General features: G+C 37.2%; 1 protein-coding gene across 8 annotated transcripts in view; it reads right to left on the bottom strand.

The window, feature by feature from the left end:
* The window catches only part of fryl (furry homolog, like), a 108,910-nt gene that overhangs the window by 29,253 nt on the left and 55,802 nt on the right, over positions 1–23,855 (bottom strand). For 5 of the 8 annotated variants that reach the window (XM_066677605.1, XM_066677604.1, XM_066677598.1 and 2 more), the window contains 32 exons: positions 23,420–23,500; positions 20,667–20,835; positions 19,212–19,304; positions 17,019–17,117; positions 16,727–16,828; positions 13,960–14,004; positions 11,997–12,100; positions 11,658–11,766; positions 11,422–11,508; positions 10,983–11,154; positions 10,170–10,302; positions 9,668–9,775; positions 8,925–9,162; positions 7,412–7,588; positions 7,224–7,310; positions 6,787–7,055; positions 6,081–6,285; positions 5,605–5,729; positions 5,345–5,402; positions 5,089–5,180; positions 4,592–4,764; positions 4,261–4,421; positions 4,058–4,168; positions 3,335–3,489; positions 3,145–3,244; positions 2,403–2,571; positions 1,866–2,119; positions 1,184–1,324; positions 871–1,036; positions 685–769; positions 417–529; positions 35–185 (listed from right to left, as the gene is read on the bottom strand). In XM_066677605.1, coding sequence (XP_066533702.1) covers positions 35–185; positions 417–529; positions 685–769; positions 871–1,036; positions 1,184–1,324; positions 1,866–2,119; positions 2,403–2,571; positions 3,145–3,244; positions 3,335–3,489; positions 4,058–4,168; positions 4,261–4,421; positions 4,592–4,764; positions 5,089–5,180; positions 5,345–5,402; positions 5,605–5,729; positions 6,081–6,285; positions 6,787–7,055; positions 7,224–7,310; positions 7,412–7,588; positions 8,925–9,162; positions 9,668–9,775; positions 10,170–10,302; positions 10,983–11,154; positions 11,422–11,508; positions 11,658–11,766; positions 11,997–12,100; positions 13,960–14,004; positions 16,727–16,828; positions 17,019–17,117; positions 19,212–19,304; positions 20,667–20,835; positions 23,420–23,500 — 4,332 coding nt within the window. The remainder of the gene's footprint in view (positions 1–34; positions 186–416; positions 530–684; positions 770–870; positions 1,037–1,183; positions 1,325–1,865; positions 2,120–2,402; positions 2,572–3,144; positions 3,245–3,334; positions 3,490–4,057; positions 4,169–4,260; positions 4,422–4,591; positions 4,765–5,088; positions 5,181–5,344; positions 5,403–5,604; positions 5,730–6,080; positions 6,286–6,786; positions 7,056–7,223; positions 7,311–7,411; positions 7,589–8,924; positions 9,163–9,667; positions 9,776–10,169; positions 10,303–10,982; positions 11,155–11,421; positions 11,509–11,657; positions 11,767–11,996; positions 12,101–13,959; positions 14,005–16,726; positions 16,829–17,018; positions 17,118–19,211; positions 19,305–20,666; positions 20,836–23,419; positions 23,501–23,855) is intronic. The other 3 variants (XM_066677600.1, XM_066677603.1, XM_066677606.1) reach the window with 1 other exon arrangement.

Here is a 23,855-nt window from a genome sequence, read left to right as displayed (position 1 = left end):
ATTATACTGTATTTATGTGCATGAAATTAAGTACCTATGAAGGGAAACTCCAGGTGTGGTGGTCTCTGGCAAATAATCTACTAGTGGAGAAAAGCAGCCTCCTGTTGGAGGGAAGGGGAGAGGCTCTGGCCTGTTATGATCCATGACTTTTAAACGCCAGTTAGCATAGACTGGCATAGAATCACCTGAGGAAATAGCAGACAAACAAGAGATTTTAAAGAAAGAATTATACAAAACAACACCACAGTGGTGAGCATTTTGTCTTGTAATCTCAACACTACAAAATCCTAAAGAAGAACTATTTAAAATCACATAATTAGATAACGAGAGTGAAGAAATATTTTATATATATAAATTTCCATGGAAGGCCTGTGCCAGTATCGAAAAACCGCGGAATATTGCATGTGAGGACTCACTTTTCTCCTCCTCATAGGAACCTCCAGAGCTGCTGCTGTAACGGGATTCTAGGCGGTGGTGTTGTCTGTTCAGATTGCTGTTTAGTCCACTGTAGATGTCTAAATGAGCATAACTGGACATATAGGAACAGTCATTAATAACACTGCATGCAGGGCTTCTATTAGTATGCGTGTTAACATACATAACTTCAAAATATATTTCGGCATGACAAATAGCTGGAAAATATGGGATTACTAAAATGTTGTGTGTAGAGTGCTGTGTCCTTACTTGTCATCCATGTTGGGATCTTTGAGCTTATTATCATGATGCCCATCAGGTCCAGGAACCATAGTGTTGCTGCTGGATGCAGTTCCTTTTAGAAGAAGCAGACAAAGAGAGAGGGAAAAAAAATTAATACAAGACCATACATTCATGAACATGTACTCAAATCACAGGTTGAAATGTGACGCATACCTGTGACAGAGGGGATTTTGTAGGAGGAAGTGATGCGGTAATAAGGTGGGTTATCCATGTGAGTGACAGCTGAGCTCACAGGGTCTGTCAGCTCCAGCTCGCAGACGAGCTCCTCAAGAAGCTGCATGGTCTTATCTCTACCCAGATAGACCACCACACGCTTCACCTGTACAACCAAAAAGTTACGTGACTATGTAAGTGTGACCCATGACATTGTGATACAACTGTATGATTAACATGTCACCACGTTTTACCAAGGGGAAAAAAAGCCAAATCTCTTGCTATGATGATGATGAGAAAAAAGGTCACTTACATAAGGCAGGAGACTTGGCTCACTGTTGACACCAGACATGCTAATGAGGAAGTGTAGGATGATCTTTAGATTTTTGGGCCAGCTGTCTGCTAAAGTGGTCCATACGTTCTCAATCTCTGACCAGGCAAACTCATCCCCATACTAGAGAATCAAACACATGTACAAACACAAAGAACTGTTATAATACTAGATTTGCAACAATTGATTAGTCTTGTGAAAAAAGTTTTAATTCTTGTTTAAATTCTTACTTTATATACTGAAAATAATACTAGCAGTATTGATCATAGTATTTGGCTAAATCCATTAGGAGTTATTTCACATTAAAAGTTCAGGAAGTTACAGGCTGTGTTGGAGAGGCAATAAGGAATGGAAACAGCATATTTTATAAAGGATTAAAGATTTAATAATCCCTTAAATAAGGATAAATAATAAGATAAAAATAATTAAATAAATAAAATCAGGTTTATTTTTTCAATTTTTGTGAATTTTGACTGTGAATTGATCAAATATCATTAAATATTTGTTAGTGTTCTGAATAATACAAGGACAGCTTGTATGCCTAAACTGAACTGATTTTATAAACTTAGACATTTAAATGCTTTAGATTTTTAACTAACAATATTAACCACAAGTTTTAAAGGATCTTGTAGAAAATTCATTGCAGTGATTTGCATGTGTTTACCTTTGCAGTCATGAACATAAGATTGTTGAGGATCATGGTTGTTGCCTGTGGAGATCCCCAGCCCTCTCCTCTGAGCCAGCGGCGGCTGTTCACCATCATCATCTCCCGAGCATCCTCCTCTTCTTCAGGCTCCTCCTGTCGCCGTGCAGATGGCTTGAAATCCACCAGCTCCACATTATTCATCCAGGGCAGCAAGTAGTGCAACATCACCTGCCTACCACCAGGGTGCGCAGTTTGGATCCTCTGACTTAACTCTGCATAAGATTACACAGACAGTTAAAAGAGAGCTCATAATGCTTTTATTAAAAAATCTAGCACATACAGTTTGTGCCACTGGTGAAATGTTCATATCCTGTTGCTTTTCTATATCAAAGTATGTTCATATACTACAGGGTTCATGCACACTTTATTTACTAATATTAAAATGAGGCCTGTGCAACAGTTATAGCATATCTTCTTCTTTGTTTTTCCCATGGGTGTCAATATGACTTGCATGTTTTTGTAAGATATGGTATGTTGAGAAAATATGAAACATACCTGAGAAGATAGGAAGTGTGAGCTCTGGGTATGTGCGTGCTAGCTCTTCACTGAGTTGGTAGTAAGACACAGAGTAGAGATGAGGCAGCGGAGAAGGTGGAGTCAAAATACCATCTGCACGCTGGATTTCCAATTTATGGGCATAGCGGAACAGCTTCGGCTCCAGGATCTAACAAACACGGTACAAAAGAATTTAATAAATACAAAAGTTAACTACTGCCACAAACAAAGTCTTGTAAATTACTTAGGTATATTATATAATATATAGTATATAATAACTTTGGTGGTAATAGTTATGTAGGAAACATGTTTTTTCTTTTTTTTTTTTAAAAAAAACACGCCAAGAATCTTGTACCTGCATATTGTTTTTTAGTATGTGGCACAATGCTGTGTTGTTGTGCACTGAAATGAAGGTGATTTAACCATATCACTCTTAATATATTAAAATAAGTTATGATTATTCAATGATAGTTTTCATTATGAATCATACCAAATAGAAAATGTAGTGAAATGTCATTTTTAAAACCATATGCTCATGTTAAAAGCTTTAATGTTTTTGTTGTGCTTATATTAGGCTCTCTCAAAATAACAACCACCAAAAAATTCTGAATGTGAGACGTGTCTGTGTTTCTGTTGAATTATAATATAAATAATCAGTTGATAATAGTGCATGGCAGACTTCCAGTCAATTGGTATTCAGAAATACTACAAGGCTAAATTAAAGTGTGTGTCTATGTCTTACCTGGAGCAGCTGCATAGCTGCTTCATAGATATCTCTGGAAGAATCTGCAGCTTTAAACAGGATCAGGTTCAGCAGCACAACCGTGTCAAACTGATAATCCCTGCCACAGATGGGTCAACATACAGTAAACACACTCCATTCTCAAGGAACGAACATACATGTAAACCTGCAAAGGCAGACAGAATAGTACCTGTTGTGAAAGACATTGGCGATGGCTCGGAAGCAGCCAGTGGCAACCCTTCGTGAGCCTGTGTAGCAGCGATCCACTGCCCAGAGCATCAGATTACTCTGATCTGGGTTCAGTTCTAACAGCAGCATCACTGCTTCGCAGCCAAGCTGGTGCACCTGTAAATGCACAAATACTGTAGCTTAAAAAAGTTCTTTCAAATGTATAATATTTCTTAACGCAATAACAGGTAATTATAAAATATTATCTTTGGCATTATTATTAGTATTAGTATTATATTACAGCAAAAAAGGGGATTTTAAGAAAAATTGTATAGATTGTTTTAGATACTTAAAAAAAAATCTTTGCATCGTGCTTCTAGAAAACCTACTGGTTCTGTTGTCCAGTGGTAGTGATAGAAACCAGTTGGTTTATATATTTAATGCCGCCCTCATAGAAAATAACTATGTAAAAGGTCACATCTACACATTAAATTACACTCCACAAATTTGTAGGTTCACTCTGGGTTTTGGATAAATAAAATGGCTTTATTTGTGTTGCAGACATCACAACACCTGCGATAACACAATCAAGATTTGGTCATTTTCTCCACAATGTTCCATATAATCCTACAAATAACTTCTAATGGACTGAATTAGTTAAAAATCTTCTTTAAATTCATTTTGATCCATTTTTTCTCTAATGCAGTCTGCAGATGGAAAGATTTAATGGAAAAAGTGTGGTTACCTTGCGGTCCTGGGAGTCCAGGATGTTGTCTAACCATTTGTAGAGGTATCCGTCAGATGAAAGACCAACATTATCAGCAACTGGACCACAACACAACACAGCAGACATGGCCTGAGGAAATGAGGATGAAGGATTCAGTACTTGTTCATGTTAATACATTTTTAAGGGGTGTGAGGATTTGATGGGGTGTGCATTATTCTTACTTTGAGAGCACAGTACTGATGTCTGTTGATTTGCATGTTCCTGTCACTGTAGCGGTCTAAAGGAGTGAACATGATGCTAAAGGGTCCGGCCCAATGACTGAACAGCATGAATAGACTATGTCTCAAAGACTGCTGGGGGAAAATACTCCTCCTCTGGTGAACTGGAGAACACACAGGTGAAGACACATCATTTACATCAATGATTTTATAAAAATTAGATTATAATGAGTTTATATTAAATATAGAATAAACATACTATTGTATTTTTTACTTTTATAATTACACTTTCATAAAGTAAACTTAACCAGCAGATTTCTGTGCGTGGTCATACCTGGTACATTCTGGATGATGTTGGCCACCAGGGCGCTGAAATGGGAGCGTATATCTCTGAGTGTGTCTGAGTCTTTGTCATTTTCAGTCTCCAGCAGCTGCCGTGTCAAATCCACATACTCCAATAAGGTGCTGTTAAGAGAGTGGCTCTCCCCATCCAGCCCCCCACTCCCACTGTACACATACATACATATACACACACACAAAAATGTCATATTTGAGTGTATACCATTCATGAATAAAGTGAATATAATGATTACAGCATTATAAAGTAGACCAATCAGTAATCAACAGTAAGGTCCTTAAATGAGAACAGTGGGGAAAAAAAAGTATGAAAAAAAAAAAATCAATGAAAAAAAATAAAAGCTTACATTTAAGTATGCTTCAAAAAAAGTCTGTGTCAATATTAACAGACTTTCTCAATTAATAATTATACTGATCTACTCAAGACAAAAGGATTATAGGAAGAGTAACAAAAACAAAAAAAGGAAGACCCACATCTGGCTAATGACTCCTGAATCAGCCAGCAGCTCAAAGATCCGGACCAGCTGGACTCTGAGGATGTCACGACGCCGGCGCCGCTTCATATTCTATACAAAGACAATAACGGGAGGGAGAGAAATGGGAGAAATGATGAATGACAACTTCAGTTTCTGAGATACAGCTGTTTTTTTGTGGCAATGGCTTGGTAAAAGCACACATTGGCTTTGCAATAAGAGTGAGAATTAAAGAGAGCTAACAAAGGTTAACTCACCTCTGGCCTCCTCTCCAGAGCCTCTTTAATGATGGGATTCAGCTCTTCTAAGAGCTCTCTAATGAAAACAAAATAATGATAATTATTATTAAAAATAACAGCATTAAATATAAGGGACACAGACCATACACACATAGAGCACATGGCAAGAGCTAAACCAGACATGCAAAGAAATGCACAAAACCAAAACATTCAGCTATTAAGATTTAAATGTATAAACATTACATTAAATGTAAAAATATTAACACAGACAAACCTACCTGAAGGCAATAGGGTTGGTCCGGCCAAGCCCCAGGACGAGAGACTCAGTGATGTCCATGCTCTCAGAGCGCATCATTGGAACAACGTGCTTAAACAAGGAGGAGGGGGACGGAATGCCAATAATCTGCATAAACAACAGTTTATTAATGACCTGAATAAATTGCATAGTTTAAAAATCAAATGAATACACCATATAACGTGTGTATATATATATATATATATATATATATATATATATATATATATATATACACACACACACACACACATACATATATATATATACATACATACATAGATAAATATATAGATGGATAAATAAGAGAAAGAAAGAAAGATGGTGGAACACACAGGTCAATTGCAGAACAATGCATATACATTACCCATGAGGAAGTTTACAGGAAAACAATGAGATTTCTACATTTCAAGAAAATGCTGAGGTAATTTGTTCTATGGAGTCTGATGAACCTCTGACCTTTGAGTCATAGCTGTATCCGCTGTCCGGCGTGGACGCCAGCGTCTCTGGAGGGGAGCAGCGGACAGAGCCAGGAGCAGAAGAGGACGAGGATGATGATGATGTTGCAGAGCTGCAGCAGAGGATCAGGTAGTTCCTCCAGAGGCCAACGTAAGAGTCAGTGCTGCTGCTCATACTGTTCATCTTCTTAGCATTGATTGGGCTACTACAGGAAATGAGTAAGAAATAAATTTAATTAATTAAAAACAAGCTTTATTTATTTATTGTTTGTGTTTTTTTTAAAGTAGTAACCCTGTCTCTTCGTATCCATTTACCCCATCTATACATGTGGTGCGACAACAAATATGCAATACTGGTCTTAGACTGCAAATAATGCAAGTTCATATTTGAGCTGATATAGGATCAACTGGCAAGATGATTTTCATTTTTAAAAAGTATAGAAAATGTTTATGGCATTTTGGATCATGAATTCTAACAAGACCTTTAGGGTCTAAACAAAATTTAATAAACTGTAGCCCATAGGGACTATTCTCTTGGAAATGTATTTGAGAAGTAAAATCACTAGTTCATTTTAGTGCCAACTGATCATAGTAAAACTTTCTAAAAAACACTTTCCTCCATCTTCAAAATTTCAGCAATACAAAGTTTTGAATTTTACAACGTCAAAATATGTTTCCACAAAACAGTGGCTCTTTAATTTCCATACTTGATGTCGACTTGTGGAGAGAGCAGCTGTAGGCGTGAGGACGCAAAGAGCCATGCATAGCTCATTGTAGTAGGACAGTGCTTGGGCAGGTTCTCTTGCCGCATGTAACTGGACAAGCTGATCACCCATGGGTCCTGACCCTGTGTTACGTGGGCAAACACCCAGATGTGTGAGGGACTGACTACATCAAACTGGTGACTGATGGGAGAGGAGCTCCACTCAGCTAGCGTTGGCAGGTCTATTCCACTGGGGCAGTACAGCAGATTAGTCTAGAGAGAGAGCAAAAGCACAACAGAGAGAGCAAGAGTGTGCAACAAAAAAAAAGAGAGCAAAGAGAGATAAAGAGGCATTTGATTCATTAGATATATTTGCCTTTAATGTTGCCTCTTTAAACAGAAGTTATGCACAAAAAACTTAGTAGACTGTTTTTTTCCTACCTGGTCAGCCCCAGTGAGATGGATGAAACTTTCCAAGACTGAAGCGCTCACCCTGTCCATTACATCAATAGCCAACTCCTCATCACCCTGACCAACATGAAAGAAAAGATCATGAATCTCATTCCATTACTGTATATTTTAACATTCACAGGAAGATAAGGATGAGGTGCGAATTTTGTTATAGCTACCTTAGCGATTCCGAGGGCATTGTGCAGTGCCCGGACCTCTTTCAGCACATTGACAGCAAGGCGGCGTGTGGCTGGCCTGCAGCTACACAAGACCACCAGAGCCAGCCCCTCAACCACATGCAGCACCCCCCACAGAGGAGAACGTTCCAGAGGCAGACATGCACTGCCATTAGCGCTCTACCAAAGAAACATACAGTTATCTGTCTTTTCACATACCCACACCTATCAACTATACCATGATGACCACCTTTTTTCTATACTTACTGTCCATTTTCTCAGCTCCACTGAACATATATGTGCACTTTGCCGTTTTATAATTACAGATTTAAATCTGTTGCACTGCATACTTTGTTTGGCTTCCTTTCACTTCTTCAGTGGTCAGGAAACACACATAGGACCACCACAGAGCAGGTATGATTTGGGTGGTTGATCATTCCCGGTGCTACAGTGACACTGACATGATGGCGGTGTTTTTTCTGTGTTGTGCTGGTATGAGTGGATCAGACACAGCAGTGCTGCTGGAGTTTTTAAAACCCCCACTGTTACTGCTGTACTAAGAGTAATTCACCAACCCAAATTGTCCAGCCAACAGTGTCTTGTGGGCAACATTCAGTGTCCACTGATGACTACAGGAATACAAACACAAAATATGCAGCAACAGATGAGCTATTGTCTCTGAATTTACATCCACAAGGTGGCCCAACAAGATAGGTGTGTCGAACAGAATGGACAGTGAGTGAACACAGTGTTTAAAAAACTCCAGCAGTACTGCTGTGTCTGATCCACGTGTACCAGCGTAACACACATTAACATGTCACAACCATTTCAGTGTCACTGCAGCTCTCAATGATCCTCAACCTTAATCGCACCTGCTATGTGACGGGCTTGTGAGGTCCTGAACAGGGTGAAAGTGAGAAAACAAAGTATGTACAGTAATAGATGGACTACACTTTGTAACCGTAGAAATACAAAAAGCTCCAGTACATTAACAGAGTGTAGAAACAAGGAGGTGATCATAATGTTATGGTTGGTTAGTGTTTATGAGAGGATTCCAAACTTATTAATGATGCCAAAAAGAAAAAAAATATATAAAAAATTGAATTAATAGTTTTGATATACCATATAGTTTCTTTTAAAAATGTTATGCTCTCATATTTATAAACCACAGAACGCCTTCAATGTAACCTCCACAAGAGGGCAGTGCAGAATGTGGAAAGTATATATCTTTCATATTGGCGTTTCATTCCTGTTTACTCAAAGACTGGACAAAATTGTAAAACTACAACACAACAGCAGGGTTAAAGTTGTATGTTTCAAAATGTACTACATGTAAAAATGTAGTTTGTGAAGTATGGAGTTTTATATGAACTCATGAAAATTTGTACATTTTTAAGTCTAGTGCTACAGCTATAGATTTGTTATAGGAAATATGGTATAATACTAAAAAGGAAAAGTTCTGAGTGGTCTAAGAGTTTATGTGGGAGGAGCATTGCAATGCAAAATCTCAACACACCTGTGAGTCATGGCTGCGGTTGCTGCTCTGCACTGCCTGTCTCCACTGGATGATAAGCTGCAGCAGCATTTTGACGGCATTGTCCAGCAGAGTGGGGTGCACATCGGTCACCTCCCGTACTATGAAGTAAACAAAGCCTGAGAGAACGTCCTCCCTCCAGTCTGGAAAATCTACCATCAGAGCCTGTAGAGTGGTGAAGGCCAGGCCACGCAACTCTTCATCCATGTGGATGGTCAACCTAGAAAGAGAGAAAGAGAAACACAGTCAGATATGCAGTAAGATACTTGAGGAGCAATGCAAATATACAGAATTTATTTGAAATGCATGAAATGTCACAGAAGACAGAAGGATCCCTTTTTATTCCTCATAACTACTTCTCCCTCAAAGTGACTGATTAGTCATTGAGGAACTCAACACTATGTAAGAAAGATACTTTGTTTTGCATAACCTTTGACAGGGTACAAATTGTAAAACCCATAAAACCCCGTTAAACTCTTTATTTTTGGCTTGGTTTCAGCTGGCTAATACTCAACATAAAAATGATAATGATCAGATCAATACATGCTTAAAACGTAATGAAAAACAAATGTAAATTAATTCCAAATGTGCATGCTTGATGGGCCCCCAGTGTATTTCAGCTACCATTTCCAAAAATATGAACTGCAATGACAATGTTGACTTTCATTTTAAGGAGTGTTTTTATGTAGATTCCAGCTTTAGAGTATGAGGTGAAAGGTCAATACTTGGCCAGAAGCTCAATAAGGTCCTGTCTGCTCATGCCGTCTGGGATCAGTCTGGGAATGGCAGCTACACATGTCCGGAACAGATCAATCTTTGGCTTCCGCTCCCCGCTAAAATAAGAATAATATAAAGATTACAATGCATAATGCATTTGCATTCCAAAAGCAATGCAATTGAAACAAATCCTGCAGATGTTAAGGTCACATGGAGATGGAAATGCTAATACTGCTTTTAAAGAGCTTAAAAATCTATGGTCAAAGATGAAACCAAGACCAATAGCATTAGTTTTACAGTGCTTAAATGACTGATGTGATTACCAAAGTCAAATGAATTGTTAGCTATACATCTTAAATTTATAGTAAAATTTTCACACTTGTAGCTTTTCTTCTAACAGCAAAATTCATAAAACAGTACATCATATAAGGTTGGTTAGCTGTTATATTTCTACAATCAATAGGTTATATCAGTTGACTCTTAGCAGACATTAAGAAAGAAAATCCTCACGTGATCATATCCTCTGGCTCTTTATTGGACATCTGTACACTGGTCATGCTCATAGAGCGGCCCACCTCTTTGTCCAGGTGCCTGAGAATGTTATCCAGAGCCTTTCTCACCTGAGGATAGTACAGAGACATCCCTACAAACACGCGCATGCACACAGGCGCACACACACACACACACACCAAATAATAAAATAAGCACAGACAGAACAAAGCAAATTCATGTCTCCTAATTTTTCACCAAAAAAAAGGAAAATTTAGACCTACATCAAGTAGTCATACAACACACACTGAGTTAAACAAACATCCTTTACAGCCTACGCCTTGGACAATATAGAGAACAAACTGCAGACTCAAATAAATCATTTCAAGAACAGACAAAACAATCAGAATCCACCCCTGCAAAACTGTGATCCCCACCCACAGAAATTATTTATGTTCAGTGGCAAAAGTAGCCAACTAATACAAAGTAGCTAAAAATGGGTCAGTCACATGCATGAGAACACAATCAAGTACCAAAAAAAAAAAAACCACACACATCTGGCAGATTATACTTACTTTAAATGTGGTAATCTATCATGCACCTATTGAATTTGTTGTTCACAAGTATTTTTATGTACGTGTAATTTACCTAGTGAAACGAAAGTCATTATGATTCTGAGCACAGATCTGCATGTTATTTCTGGAACCTGCCATCTAACCACAGATCTATCACCTCATATAAAACAATACACAGTTTATAAATATGTTTTGAGAAACTCTAGAAGGCCTGCTAAACCACTGAATGTATATTTTTCCCCCCACAGGGGTTACATACCGATGACTTTGGCCTCTTCATCAGTGAGGGTGGTGTTGAGGAAGATCTTTTTGACCCGTAAAGTGTTGCCGGAGGGCAAGATGACACCAGTGGTAGGCATAGGCGGCTCACCATCTTTCTGCTGAAGGCTGTCTGCTATCACCAAGAAAGCCCGCAAACCAATATTCATTCTCTGCAAAAGAAGGGTGAGAGAGAGAGAGATGAAGACTAAATATCTTCTAGCTGTGTGTGCGCGCATGTATATTTTGGGGTCTAACCAACATACAAGTTGCCTGATAGTATCTGACATGACAATTTTAAGTTTAAGACATGTCAACTGAGAACAGACCACCAAGTCACTCAATAAAGCACTATATAACTAAAATTACTTTGCTATAAAATAATGTATCATTGGCCGATTAAATAATAATGGATAAGCCATACATACAACTCTTCATACCTCTGGGTTTATGGTGAAGGTCTTATGAGACTTGCCCACACACAGTAGGTCATAGATGATTTCTTTCATAGCAAAGTCTAGCCTTTCCTGCACAAGAGAAACAAATACACTTCATAACACACAAATCACTAATCTGATACACAATGAAACAACATTTAAGATGCAAATAATGGCAGTATCAATGTAACAAATACGTGGCCTCACAATCATGTGAAGGCTAGCTTGGCTCACTTTACCTGAGCAATGAACTGAATGATCTTGACAAAGATGTTGAGTGGTGTGTCCCTGGGCACCACACTGCGGGAGCCCTTGGGGAAAAGTGCTGAAACAATACTGAGGAGACGACTAGGATAGAAAAGCAAACAGAGTTTAGAATATGATGTAACATATACAGCAATCACTCTGCAAATTATGTGTTCTAATTAAAACAAAATTCTTCCCAAAACATGTATTTATGATAAGCGGTTTTATATTTATATGTTTTACATCTGCTTTACTCAGAACAAAAACACAAAGAGAACATTAGTTTATATTTTTTCATTAGTTTTTATATATATATATATATTTTTTTTTACCTCTGTGTGGTGGTGTTGCTCTCACACTTAATTCTGATGATGTAGACCCATAATAGCCTATAGAGTGACTCCAGTGCTACACGAGACATTTTAGGATCTTTGTTCTAAAAAGAAATGGAGATAAACCAGTCTTTATCATTGGAATCAACAGGGAAAAACATGGTAGTAGATTAGATTTATAATTAAGTATATTTCTGCAATGTAAAAACTACTAGGGGTGTAACAAAATTCATAACCCAATTTTAAATAGTACAGTGGGACACGATTCATTACATTTAAACTAAAATCTGCTTTAAATTGCTAATACTTAATACTTTTTTCATGGGAACATTTAGCATTGTCAATCTTTGATACTTTACAATATTGTATGAACTAGGAGATAAAAGGCTATAAAAGGCAATAAAAGGATATTTTATTGAATCTAGAATTCAAACAGTATCAGTTATAGAAAAGTGCTTTTATGTGCTCCATCCAGTCTGTTGAATGATGTGTGATTACTGAATTGAGGGGACTGTCTTAAATGCCACAATGATCTGTTGTACTGTTACACTCCTAGTAAAAAAAAAAACAAAAAAAAAAAACAATCAAACAAGAATCTTGTTTCATGCAAGTGAGCTTCTGATTCGGATGTCTTATACCCTATTTACACACTTTTGTGAATCAGTGAACTAATTGGTTGTGTTAATCGTCACTGTATATGATTCACAAACACTGAAATCTGAGCCAGTAAGGGTGAGGATATCTGCATTAATCCATACTTGAATGAATCCATAGGACAATATGAATCATTACTCGTCTGTCCAGGGAGCGAAAGATATGTAAAAATCTAATGAGCCTGTGATTAACACACCACATTTGTACCCAACACTGAATTAGCAGCTAAATATTGTTTCCAATTTCTCCATTTCATTAGCAAACAGACACACACACTTCACAAGCGGGTTTTCAGTAAATGTTTCTTCATTGCACCAAAGGCCTGTCTGCAGTGTAGTTGTAATGACATGTGACAGCCCCAGGGGGCAACATGAGAGCACAACTGAATATAAAACAAAACCAAAATATCTGTATATAACTTGCAAAAGAGCAATTAAGCAATCTTCATTTTTATTAATGTAACAAAGTTATTCATATTTTTGTGTCATTAACTACAAACAAATAACATTTAGCAGAATAATACACGCATGCCTCAAACAGTGTAAACGTGATATTAACCAGGAACATTTTCAGTGCATTTATTTTTTGCCTTAATTACAGCTTCTATCCTTTTCTGAAAATTAATTTCAGTTTTACAAAGAAATCTGCGAGCATTATAAAAGACATTAAGTATAGTTTATCTAATGGGGCAGTGGGTGGTCTACAAGATCTTGCTTGGTTCTTAAAAGTCTGATGTTCTGTACATCAATTACATTTTGGAAACTCCTGTTTTCTCCACATATTTTTCTACTTTGACAAAAACACCTCCTTCCCCTTCTGTATTCAAGCACGTTATGGTATATAATCTTTCTAGAACTATCTCCAGTAATTCAATAGTTTTGACTGGAAACTTAAATTGCAGATAACTGTTGCAAAGGCTATCAAGCAGAAAATGTTGTGCCATTTACTGTACCAAGTATATAAGTCCATACCTCTCTCCTTTATGACAAAAACACAGAGACCAAAACAAAGCTAAACTTCATAAAGAGAAACTTCATGAAGTATCATCAAGTCAGTAAAATGGGCCTCGCCCTCAATTAATGACAAAATAAACAATCTACAACTTTTCAGCTGAAGTTCATGTCATAAAATGCCAGGATGTGAAGTCCACTATACTCAGTGCACATTGAGTGCCTGTAGAGAAGATTAAAGAGCAGTGAACCATAAAGAGAGGCACAGTCGGACAAGCTCATGTAGAAGACAAGGTCACTCAGATGACCTCATAAAAGCATCAAGGCCAGCTCCCCTGACGGTTACTACAGTAACTCACCTGGAGGGTCTCAATCTGCTTACGGATGCTGTTGTTTGACGGCATCTGGAGCAGGTGAATGTGTGAGAGAAAGATTTAAAAATAAAATATAAAAATAAATATATAAAAAAATAAATAAAAAGACACAAGACAGGAAGTGTGATGGGAATTGAAGGAAATCATGCAGGTTAAAAAAGCTAGAACTTAAAAAGGACAAGTGAGAACCCCCAAAAACACAAACATATGTTTGGAAATTTTGTACAGAATGATAATTCTCTGCATAAGCAAATGAACTGTATGCTTTCACTAACTAAAGAAGTAAAACTCAGGAATGGAAGGCCCACAAGAAAAGAAGTATGTGTATCAGGTGTGTGGACAGGTGACCAGAAGCAGAGTGTTCTTTTAAAGGGAAATTCTACTGATGAGCAATGGTTCTTCATAACCAGATGTCTTAAATCCCCCTTTGGTCATACATAAAACCCCTAAAAACTCTTCTCTATTAATCAGAATTACCTATTAGTAAGTCACTTGCAATAGCAAGTTATTAATTACATATTCATATAGTTTATGATGTAATAAACACTATCTGGTTGAATTTGCCTGTTGGAGTCTTTAATACAATGTACTTTCAGTGAGGAAAGGCTCAACCATATCACAATACCTATTTTATCATAAAAACATTGCAAGAAAATTATAATTTAACACACTTGATTTACACTTAATGCTAAAGATTTCATGCTATTACATGACTAGCTTATTAATACATTGATGATGCTGGAGATATGGCTTTGTTTTAGCTTTTGAGAGTACTAATTCTGGACAGTGAATAAATTGGCTGAATATTGTTGAAGACATTGTGAAACTTGGTTCCTGAAAAAGTGTCTGCAACATACTATTTCTTCAAAAAAACAAAATAATAATAATAATAAATAAATGCATATCTTAAATGGAAGAATTCCCCTTTAAAGGACAAGAGAAGAGGAAATGGCAGCAACATGTTTGGAAGCAGGGTAAGAACATGGAACAGAAGAAGGAGAGCGTGGATCAATTAGGAGAGGAATTATCCCCATACTGAGACTACAAATCCTTTAAGCCACTGATCTACACAAGTACCTAACAATGATTGATGCGAACTCTGCTTTAGCCCCTCAACTGATAAACTGATTTCATCCTCAAACTAAGTAGTAGCATGGGTAAACCAGGTCAAACCTTAAGGTAGATGAGACAGGGAAGGCCTCATACTGGCAAAGCAGGAAAGCTGATGAGCCTTGATTAATCACTCATTGAACAAAGTCACCACAAGGGAATCATACAGAATCAAAAGGCAACAAAAATCACACCAAATCACAGCACTTGCACGATCAACTTCGACACCCTGAAATCAATGACAGGATGGAGCAATTTCTCCAAGATGTCAAAAAAGGAAGAACGAAATAGAAAAGGAATCAGCTCTTTGCAGCAAATCCAACATCTATTAAGCAGTTCAACCATTTTAAGCCTCGAGTCAAAGCAAAAACTTTCACTCAGGAGATGAATATACAAATATTTAGACATATTCCACACACGCACACACCGTTAGAGACTGATTACATACACATGTTGATGTATTGTTCATTTATAAAACAAATATAGTTTGTATTTCTAAGCACATATTTTAGATTGCACAGAGGTGTTGCATTGCATTATTAATCTTGTGTGTAGTAACACTATATTACGCTGACATGAAAGGGTTCCAGATACTATAATCTGCCCGGATGGGCTGTGTTATTTTATCTAATGCTCCTGGTGGATGCTTTTGCATTTATTTTTCAATTTAAGAGCCTACAAAAATATGTGAATTCATCTCTATATTAACAAGGTAACTTTTGTTGTATCAATTCCAAACCTTTTTATAGAGAACTGCGATGCATCTAAAAATTATATTATGCATCTAATAATTATAATTATTTTTCCTCACTCCCAGTTTATCTGTTGAAAAGCTGATTAATGTGGCAGGAAAACCTAGCAGGGTCCCCACTATGCCCTTAGATCATTTTCATTAAAGTACTTGTCCTGTATCACTTGAAGGGCAAAACCCTTCAGACAATTTACCCATGGGTTGCAGGGGACGTCACAGTGTCCAGTACTATACAGTCCACAATATTAGGGACCTACTCTTTACTCAAACGCACAACTCAAAAACTGTGATAAAAAGGTTTTACTGTCAACACTTTTAGTCCTCATATAGACATTAAAAAAATAAGAAATACAGGTATGGATCCCTGACCCATTTATCCAAGTCAGGTTTGTAAGCAGAGCTCTTCGTCTGTTTCAGCCAGCAGAGGAGCTCAGGCTGTGCCAATTATTTTAGACATGCGTGACTGCAACCCATGCATAGAGAGACAAATAACATCAGTTATTTCTTTTCTCTTGGTTAAATGAGGAACTAAATCAAAGGTATAAAATTGACTGCAGGGATATGACCCTTCAGCACTGGGAAAAGGTCTCCATTCAAATCATGAAATATTTATTCACCTCTATTCACATCACATTTTAGGTCATTATTAACTTTAATCTGCCTGAGACTGACCTTGCGTTATACACCTGAATTAGCTATTTTATTTGATCATGTAATTATTACTTTATTTACAACAGGACACAAACTAGCCAATTTAGTCCCATTATTATCTGCATGAAAGAAGGCAGCCGTACATTTTAATATTCACATGACTAACTGTGGTTTTAAATTCACTGGGGGCAATCTAGCTGAGATGGTCATGCAATGGTGAACTGACAGGATTTGCTGTACCTTTAGGTGCGAAAGGCAGTTCTGAAGGAAGATGTGCCAGTTATTGAGGAAGAACTGCTTCTGGCTGACACACAGCAAGCATGTGACCAGAGGATACAGTGCCTGGAGAGAAGGAGAGAAAAAAATAAAGTGGGGGGAGGCATTTGTGTTACAATACATGGCTTTACTGTCATCATTCTCAAGTTTTAAAATAGACAGAATAAGAGTACTATCTGAAAGAAGACCCATGAGCAATGATTTGTGTAACTAAGTAAGGAGGGTCTTCGTCAAAGAAATCCTTTGAGGGTTTTACCAATGAGTGCTTCTTTCTGGAGCTGAGGTCGAAGGTAGTCTGGTAGAGCATCTCCACAAAGTTCTTCAGACAGGGCACGTTCACTTCATTCTTCACCGCCTTCAACAGGTACACACACATGCACATAGAATTATTTTTTCACACCATACTAGCAATCACCAATAGAAAGATACTTAGACCTTTAAACATAAGCACTGTTACATCTCTCATAAAAGTAGTAGGGTAGTTCAACTGCTGTTTTGAACTGCTTGTATCTCTTCTTATATTTTTAATAGCACTTCAGCTAATTTCTGTACTGTAGTGTTTAATGTTTAAATGTTTAGCTATATTAAAGTCTAGTTTCACTGGAAATGTTTTGATAATCTTCTATTACTAAATGTTCTAATCACATGACCCACAGAAGCTGAGCGTCTCTTCACTTCAATGAGACTGCATGGAACATTTTTTTATCATTGCTTTGAAACTCGCCAGTCATTGGATAAATGCCATGATTTTGTCCCGCCCCTGGATGCTGAGCATCTCTGGGGTGAATGAAGCTGTGGGCGCATCTGGATGCTGAGCTTCTGCAAGATGATTGGAGGACCATTGCGGTTTTTACGAGTCGAAAGACAAACTGCAACCCATTTCTTGGTATTTGCTTGGTGAAATTATTTGACCATTTTCGTTGTTCATTGTTTAAATTTTATGATGTAAGCTTCCCCTCTTTGAAAGAACAGCAGCCCCCACTGATGTACATGACTCTTTCCCAGCTATAAACACACAGAGCTGAGAATACTACAACACAATGCATGTGGCTTCATTCTCTGCTCGAGGCGCCTTTATTTCACTATATGTTTATACTGAAATTAGTTGTCTGCTGTATCAATGTTTAAAATGTTGATTATTGCAGCTTTAAATTGTACCTCCATATATACATAAGGACAATAAACATGCACTGAAATCAATCGCTCTAGCAGGGGGTTCCATTACTTTGCATGTTCCCCTGCATCTTTTCATTCTATTGATTTTACATGTTGAAGCACTTTCACAGTATTGCTATTTGAAAAATCAACTTGTTTACTTTTTAATATATTAGTACATGCCTAGCAGGATCACTATATTTCAGGGAACGTTTTTTATACTGTGGCTGACATTACATGTGAAATATTCATTGCTAGGCTGCAGATAAAGCAATCTGGACTAACAGAACTCAGGAGTGAGGATGTGGCAATCTGTGCTAAGATAAGACTGCATATTTGCATCTGGCATTAATAAGTACAATTTTGTGGTACCACTGTGGAATGTGACTCCCACTCTCTTAAGCATTTAATTTCAGCCACACAGAATCTAGTCAAAGCACTTCAATTTTATAACATGTGCACTGGTGCATTTCTAGACCACTTGTTGTAACGGGCACACAGAGGATTTAGAGGGGCACAGTGATACCCCTCCATTTGCCCATCAGTCTTAGGGGCATACTTTTGCATCTAATAAAAAGCCCGTTGAACAGTAAATCTGTTGAGTAATTTAACAATGAGTGTTAACTCTACCATGGAAGTGAAATGAGGAACAAATCAATAATAAAGTTATCTATATTAATTGCATTCATTTGGTTCAAGTGTTGCTTCTTGAACAAACAAATATATATGTCCTTTTGCTCCACCAATTGTCAAAACTTCATCCGCATTTTTTTCATCTGACATGCATGTGATAGTCATTATATTCTGCAATTGCTATTTTAATATGACACAGAACAATTGGCTTTATATGTCATTTGGTATGTTTTTTGGTTATAAATGGCTATAACCAATACCAATACCTATTGCTATGAGCTATAATACCTTATCTGTGGAATGGCTGATTTTCTTTTAATTATTTGTCCATTATAATGTCTATTACTTCATTATTCAAGCTCAAAAACTCGAAATAAACTGGCTCTGACTAAAAGTGCTAGCTCCTCAAGCATTTGGAAAGACAACTGGGTGTTATGGGGTAGTGCCTATAGTGAATTCGCACTCTTGTGTCCAGAAGTTCTACTCAGCAATAAAATGGAATTTTTACCATCATAATATTTGTGTGGCACAGCAACATTTTACATAGCCCAGTAAATTGGGTCTAATGATGCTTCTGATGTGCAAAAATAAAAAAAAGGGAGACTGAACCAGGTATGTCACAGTACATAATATATTAAAGAGGCACTAAGGTACTACTTACAGCAGCTACAGGGATGAGGATCTCCACAAATAGACCAGCTAATGCATGCTTTATATCCTTGTCTTTCACCTCCAGAAAATACTGAGCACATTCCTGCACAGAAGAGGAAATCATTTATTAAATTCAACAGTGCAATGAAAACTTTATAGGTGTGCATGGAACTTCACTATTTTTTTTTAATATTTACTATAAAAACCAGCTCAACAAACTGCACAAAATGGCAATCATTATTTTATTCATTAATTTTCTGTAACAGCTTCATCCTGATCAGGTTTGCAGGATCCAGAGGGCAAAAGGCCACAGGCACCAATCCAATGCAGCAAGGGAAACACACACAGAAATGGGGAGAACACACCAAAATTCTCACAGACAGTGACCTGAGGTGGGCATTGATCATAAACCCAGGAGCCTGGAGCTGTGTGAATCCACCCTGAATTACATGATTTACAGAATTGCAGGGCTTGGTAAATTCAGCACATACTGAGCGTGCTATTTTTCACCGCCTGTATCAGCCTTAATGAAAAAGAATTACTCTGCACTGTGCTATTGGCACAGAGTTGACGGTGTTGCAAACACTGCTGTGTGTCCACACAGGGCAAATTAAACAGTTAAATTACTGCAGATTAAAAGACTGCAAACTAAGAGTCTGGGTGAAAATAAACAGAGACCTGAAAATACACAAATAAGTAAAAAACAAATACGACAAAGTACACACATTAATGAAAGGTTACAATACTTCAAGACTATTTTATGATATGCATCACAAATAGGGGTGATAAAAAAATGGATTTGATTGTTAGCTCTGTCGTGATTCACTTAGAAGATGAAGCAATTTCCAAAACAGCAAAATCAGGCTGCCTTTCCCTGAATTTGTGACTTGTTTGCCAAACAGTGAGGCCACATTAATCTACATTGTTAAAACTAAGATCCTGCCAAATGCTTAGCTTACCTTTGTTTTATGCATCAGTCAACATTAAACCTGTTAACTTCATCACATACTTGTTAATAATTTAACCAAATAACTACCAAGTACTAATACTAATCAATTAACCCACAACAGAATGTCTTGCTAGACATTAACCATAATGTGGCATACCTTAACATATGAAATTATTGTATTCCCATTAAGGTCGTATCATATTCTTTACCTTGAGATTTTATGAAAGTGATGACATTCACTATTTGGCACACCACAAGTGAATGCTGCCCTTTCTATCAAAGTGTAATAAATGATTGTTAATAAGCTTCAAGGTTCATTAAGTTTCACAACCTAATTAATAATCATTAATAAACAGATTTTAAACCTTTTAGAAACCATATATAAAGGGCAGTCTTATTCTAAAGTGGTACATAATAAATAATAATTATCAAAACTGAAAGGCAAAAGAAAGCGATGTGAAATAAACTAAAATAAGCATGCGCAGTGTGGGCTTTTGTGTGCATGTATGCTCCAACCTGCATGAACTGAAAAGAAGCCTCAAAGTCCTCCACAGGATACATTTTGACTCTGAAGAACTTCATGCCCATGATGAGGCTGATGACGCTCTGCACAACATGAGGACTCTGCTCCTTCTGTCGCAGCTCCTTCAGTTCTGTGATAAACTTTTTACGAACTGCCTGGAACCTGCACAAACACAAACACAGTTTAACTGTGGATAGATCAACTGAAAAATTTTGTGCATTTGCATTAATCACAGCTATTGCACCCTGATATAAGAAAAATAACTTTCCAGGATAGACACATTTTGTCATATGTCGAATGTTCTTGGAAGATATTGGAATATTTTGAGATAAAGTTTTTCTATGCATGTTTCAAGCTAGTTTAAACTTAATAATTAATAAAAATTGGTTCGCTTAAACATCCCACAAATATCTAAACATTTATGTAGCTGTTTTGTTTTAAAAGTATAACAAAAGTTTAACAATTAACTTAGGTTCATGTGAAAGCATTTATTTGTGCTAAAGTAATATATTTTTTTTTTATTATTGCTTATAAAAAAAAACACCTTAATTTGATGATTTCATAATACCTTTCTATTAGAGGAAAGGGGGAGAGAAAAAATGACAAATGAAAGAAGAAAGAAAGACAATGTATTGGCTTTAGAATATAGTGTTTTATCACAGGAAGTGAAAGCAGCTAATTTCAAAAACTGAAAAAAAAAAATTGAAATGCAGAAACCATTTCCCAATATGAGCACAACGCCAGAAGTAGAATGCAATGCTACTTCACTATCAGCACTCAACGTTTTTTTTATTAAAGAATGAATGCCCATCAGATGAAACTCCAGATTTCAGCATTTCTATTGAAAATATCACTATGCCAGCTGTACTGATACTTCTAACAAAAGTAAAGATATGAGACCACAAAGAGAGTTAAATCACACATTATTCAGCCTCAGGATCATTCAAACACAAAACCTCTGTTAAACATCACAGACCTAAAACAATTGCATTATCGTTATTACACAATGGGCTGTACTCATTCTTAGCTAAAGTACTTTCAACACAGGAAATGGCTGAAGGAAAATGCAGAGTGAACTCACATGGTAAATCAGTATCTATCAATGACTATTACACTGCTATGTTAAATTAGATTACGATTTGAACAGGCTGTGTTGTGTATCTGTGCGTTGGAACGTTAGTATGCGTTCAGACTGAGTTATGGGAACTGTAAATGTGTCTGGAGCTGCTCTAAATCACTAAAAGGCCATGAGATTAGCTAAGAGTCCACCGGTGTGATGGATTCACCAGTGTGAAAGGCTGACTGCTTTGTTTGTACTGCATAAACTGTAAATCCTCCTAAACAATGTTTTTAGGCATAAAAGGAGCAACTCCCACCAGCATTTGTATTTCAATTCAGACTGGCATTTCAAATTCAGAACACTGGGTTCAAGTCCCATCTGGGTGGAGTTCCCATGTTCTAACTGTGTCTGCGTGGGTTTTCTTACACAGTCCAAAAGTCTCCAGTTTTCTTACACAGTCCAAAAATATGCAGGTTAGTTGAACTGGCTACTCAAAGTCTTGATGTGTGTAAATGGGTGTGCATGTAAATGAACTTCTGTATGTGTGCATGCTCAGATCTGGATTGGCCCTCTATCCTGAGTGAACCCCCTAGTGCCTGACGTAGTCCTCCAGTAGGACAATCAGAGTACGCTGTTCATGGAACTAAAGATGGCTCAAACGCCATGATGTTCCACCCTTGGGTTTCAGTCTTTTTTGTTGCTGAGGCAGGCATTTTAGAGACAGTGTGTCTGGCTTCATAGCACACCATGAATATGAAAGAATCTTTCTCTCTCACACCCATAGCCCCTCTGCCTGCAATTGGGAGGGTCTCACAGCACTTCTATTTGTGTTGAGGAGTAAAAGGGACATCATTGTGTTTCATAATTAGAAGGAAAAACTCTGTTAGCCATATTAGCATTTTCGTCGTAGGGGGTTGTCTGGGATTTGCCTTTTGCTTACTTTAGTTTTTCCCACCACAATTCTTGCCTTAAGCCCCAAGGCCTTCCTTGAAGTGTCCATTTTGATAACATTCTTGAAGGGTGAGCAAAAGGGTTCAAGAGGGCAGAAAGTTGAGAGCAGGACTGGGACACATTACATCTTGCATCGCTTCTACTGGGTACATCACTATGGCTTAAACAACAGTCACTCTGGTTTGCATCATTTAGCATAATCTCTTATTCATGTGGGGAGACATTTCTTTGACCCACAAGCTTTTCAATTTTTGCTCAACATTTTACAAAAGTGAAAGTCAGCTCATCTGTTCATACAGCACAAAGCAAAACTTGACCCATCTGACTGCCTTTCTAATGACTAGCTGCCATTACACAAAAACAGGTGAAGCCACCAGAACACTAGACCAAATGATTGTGCAATAAATAAATTGAGGCAGTGAATGGACCTAGATTACATATAGAAAAAAAACAGGCTTTCCATGATCATAAATGGTCAGAAATTATATATAGTTAAAATAATAATGTTAAGTGCTAAAGGTGAACGGAAAGAAATACAATTATATGGCCATAAGGGAATATGTTAGTTGTCTTGTTAAATACTATTTTGTTATCTTTTTTTAATTACATTTTTTTTGTTGTGTTTATTTGTAATGTATAAGCCCTTAAACTGGCGGCTTCTATCACATGAAACCCAAGCATAAACAAATAAAACAAAGAAAAAAATGTGGTGTTGGGACAGAAATCCTGACTCACTTGGACTGGGTGAGAACTCCGATGACCTCAGCATACAGATCAGCAATGATGTGCACGTTGCCAGTGTTGGGACCAGAGAACCTGTCAAACAAAACCAACAAGGTCAGCAATTAAGATACGGCAACGAGCCCAGTGTTTAATATTTTTGTGCGGCAGTTCATATACTATCACTGACCTTTTATTTAAGTATTTGGCCATTTATAATGTAGTCTAGTCTAAGCACTGTCTAAACACTATCTAAATTTTACCATTTACAAGTTATTTTTATGGGGTTTTCTTTTGAGACAAAAAAAATCAGTTTCTATTAAATAACTCAAAGGTTTAGGCAAAACAAACCATTTTGTTGACATTTGAAAGATTTTAATTCCAGCCTGCATTTTTAAGAACAATGTCTTAATCATAAATGGGGACAAAATTCAAGCCAGATGACCTTAAT

The sequence above is a fragment of the Hoplias malabaricus genome, chromosome 7 (assembly GCF_029633855.1).
Source record: "Hoplias malabaricus isolate fHopMal1 chromosome 7, fHopMal1.hap1, whole genome shotgun sequence".
Classification (NCBI taxonomy): Eukaryota; Metazoa; Chordata; class Actinopteri; order Characiformes; family Erythrinidae; genus Hoplias; species Hoplias malabaricus.
This window is presented reverse-complemented; position numbering and strand designations above follow the sequence as displayed.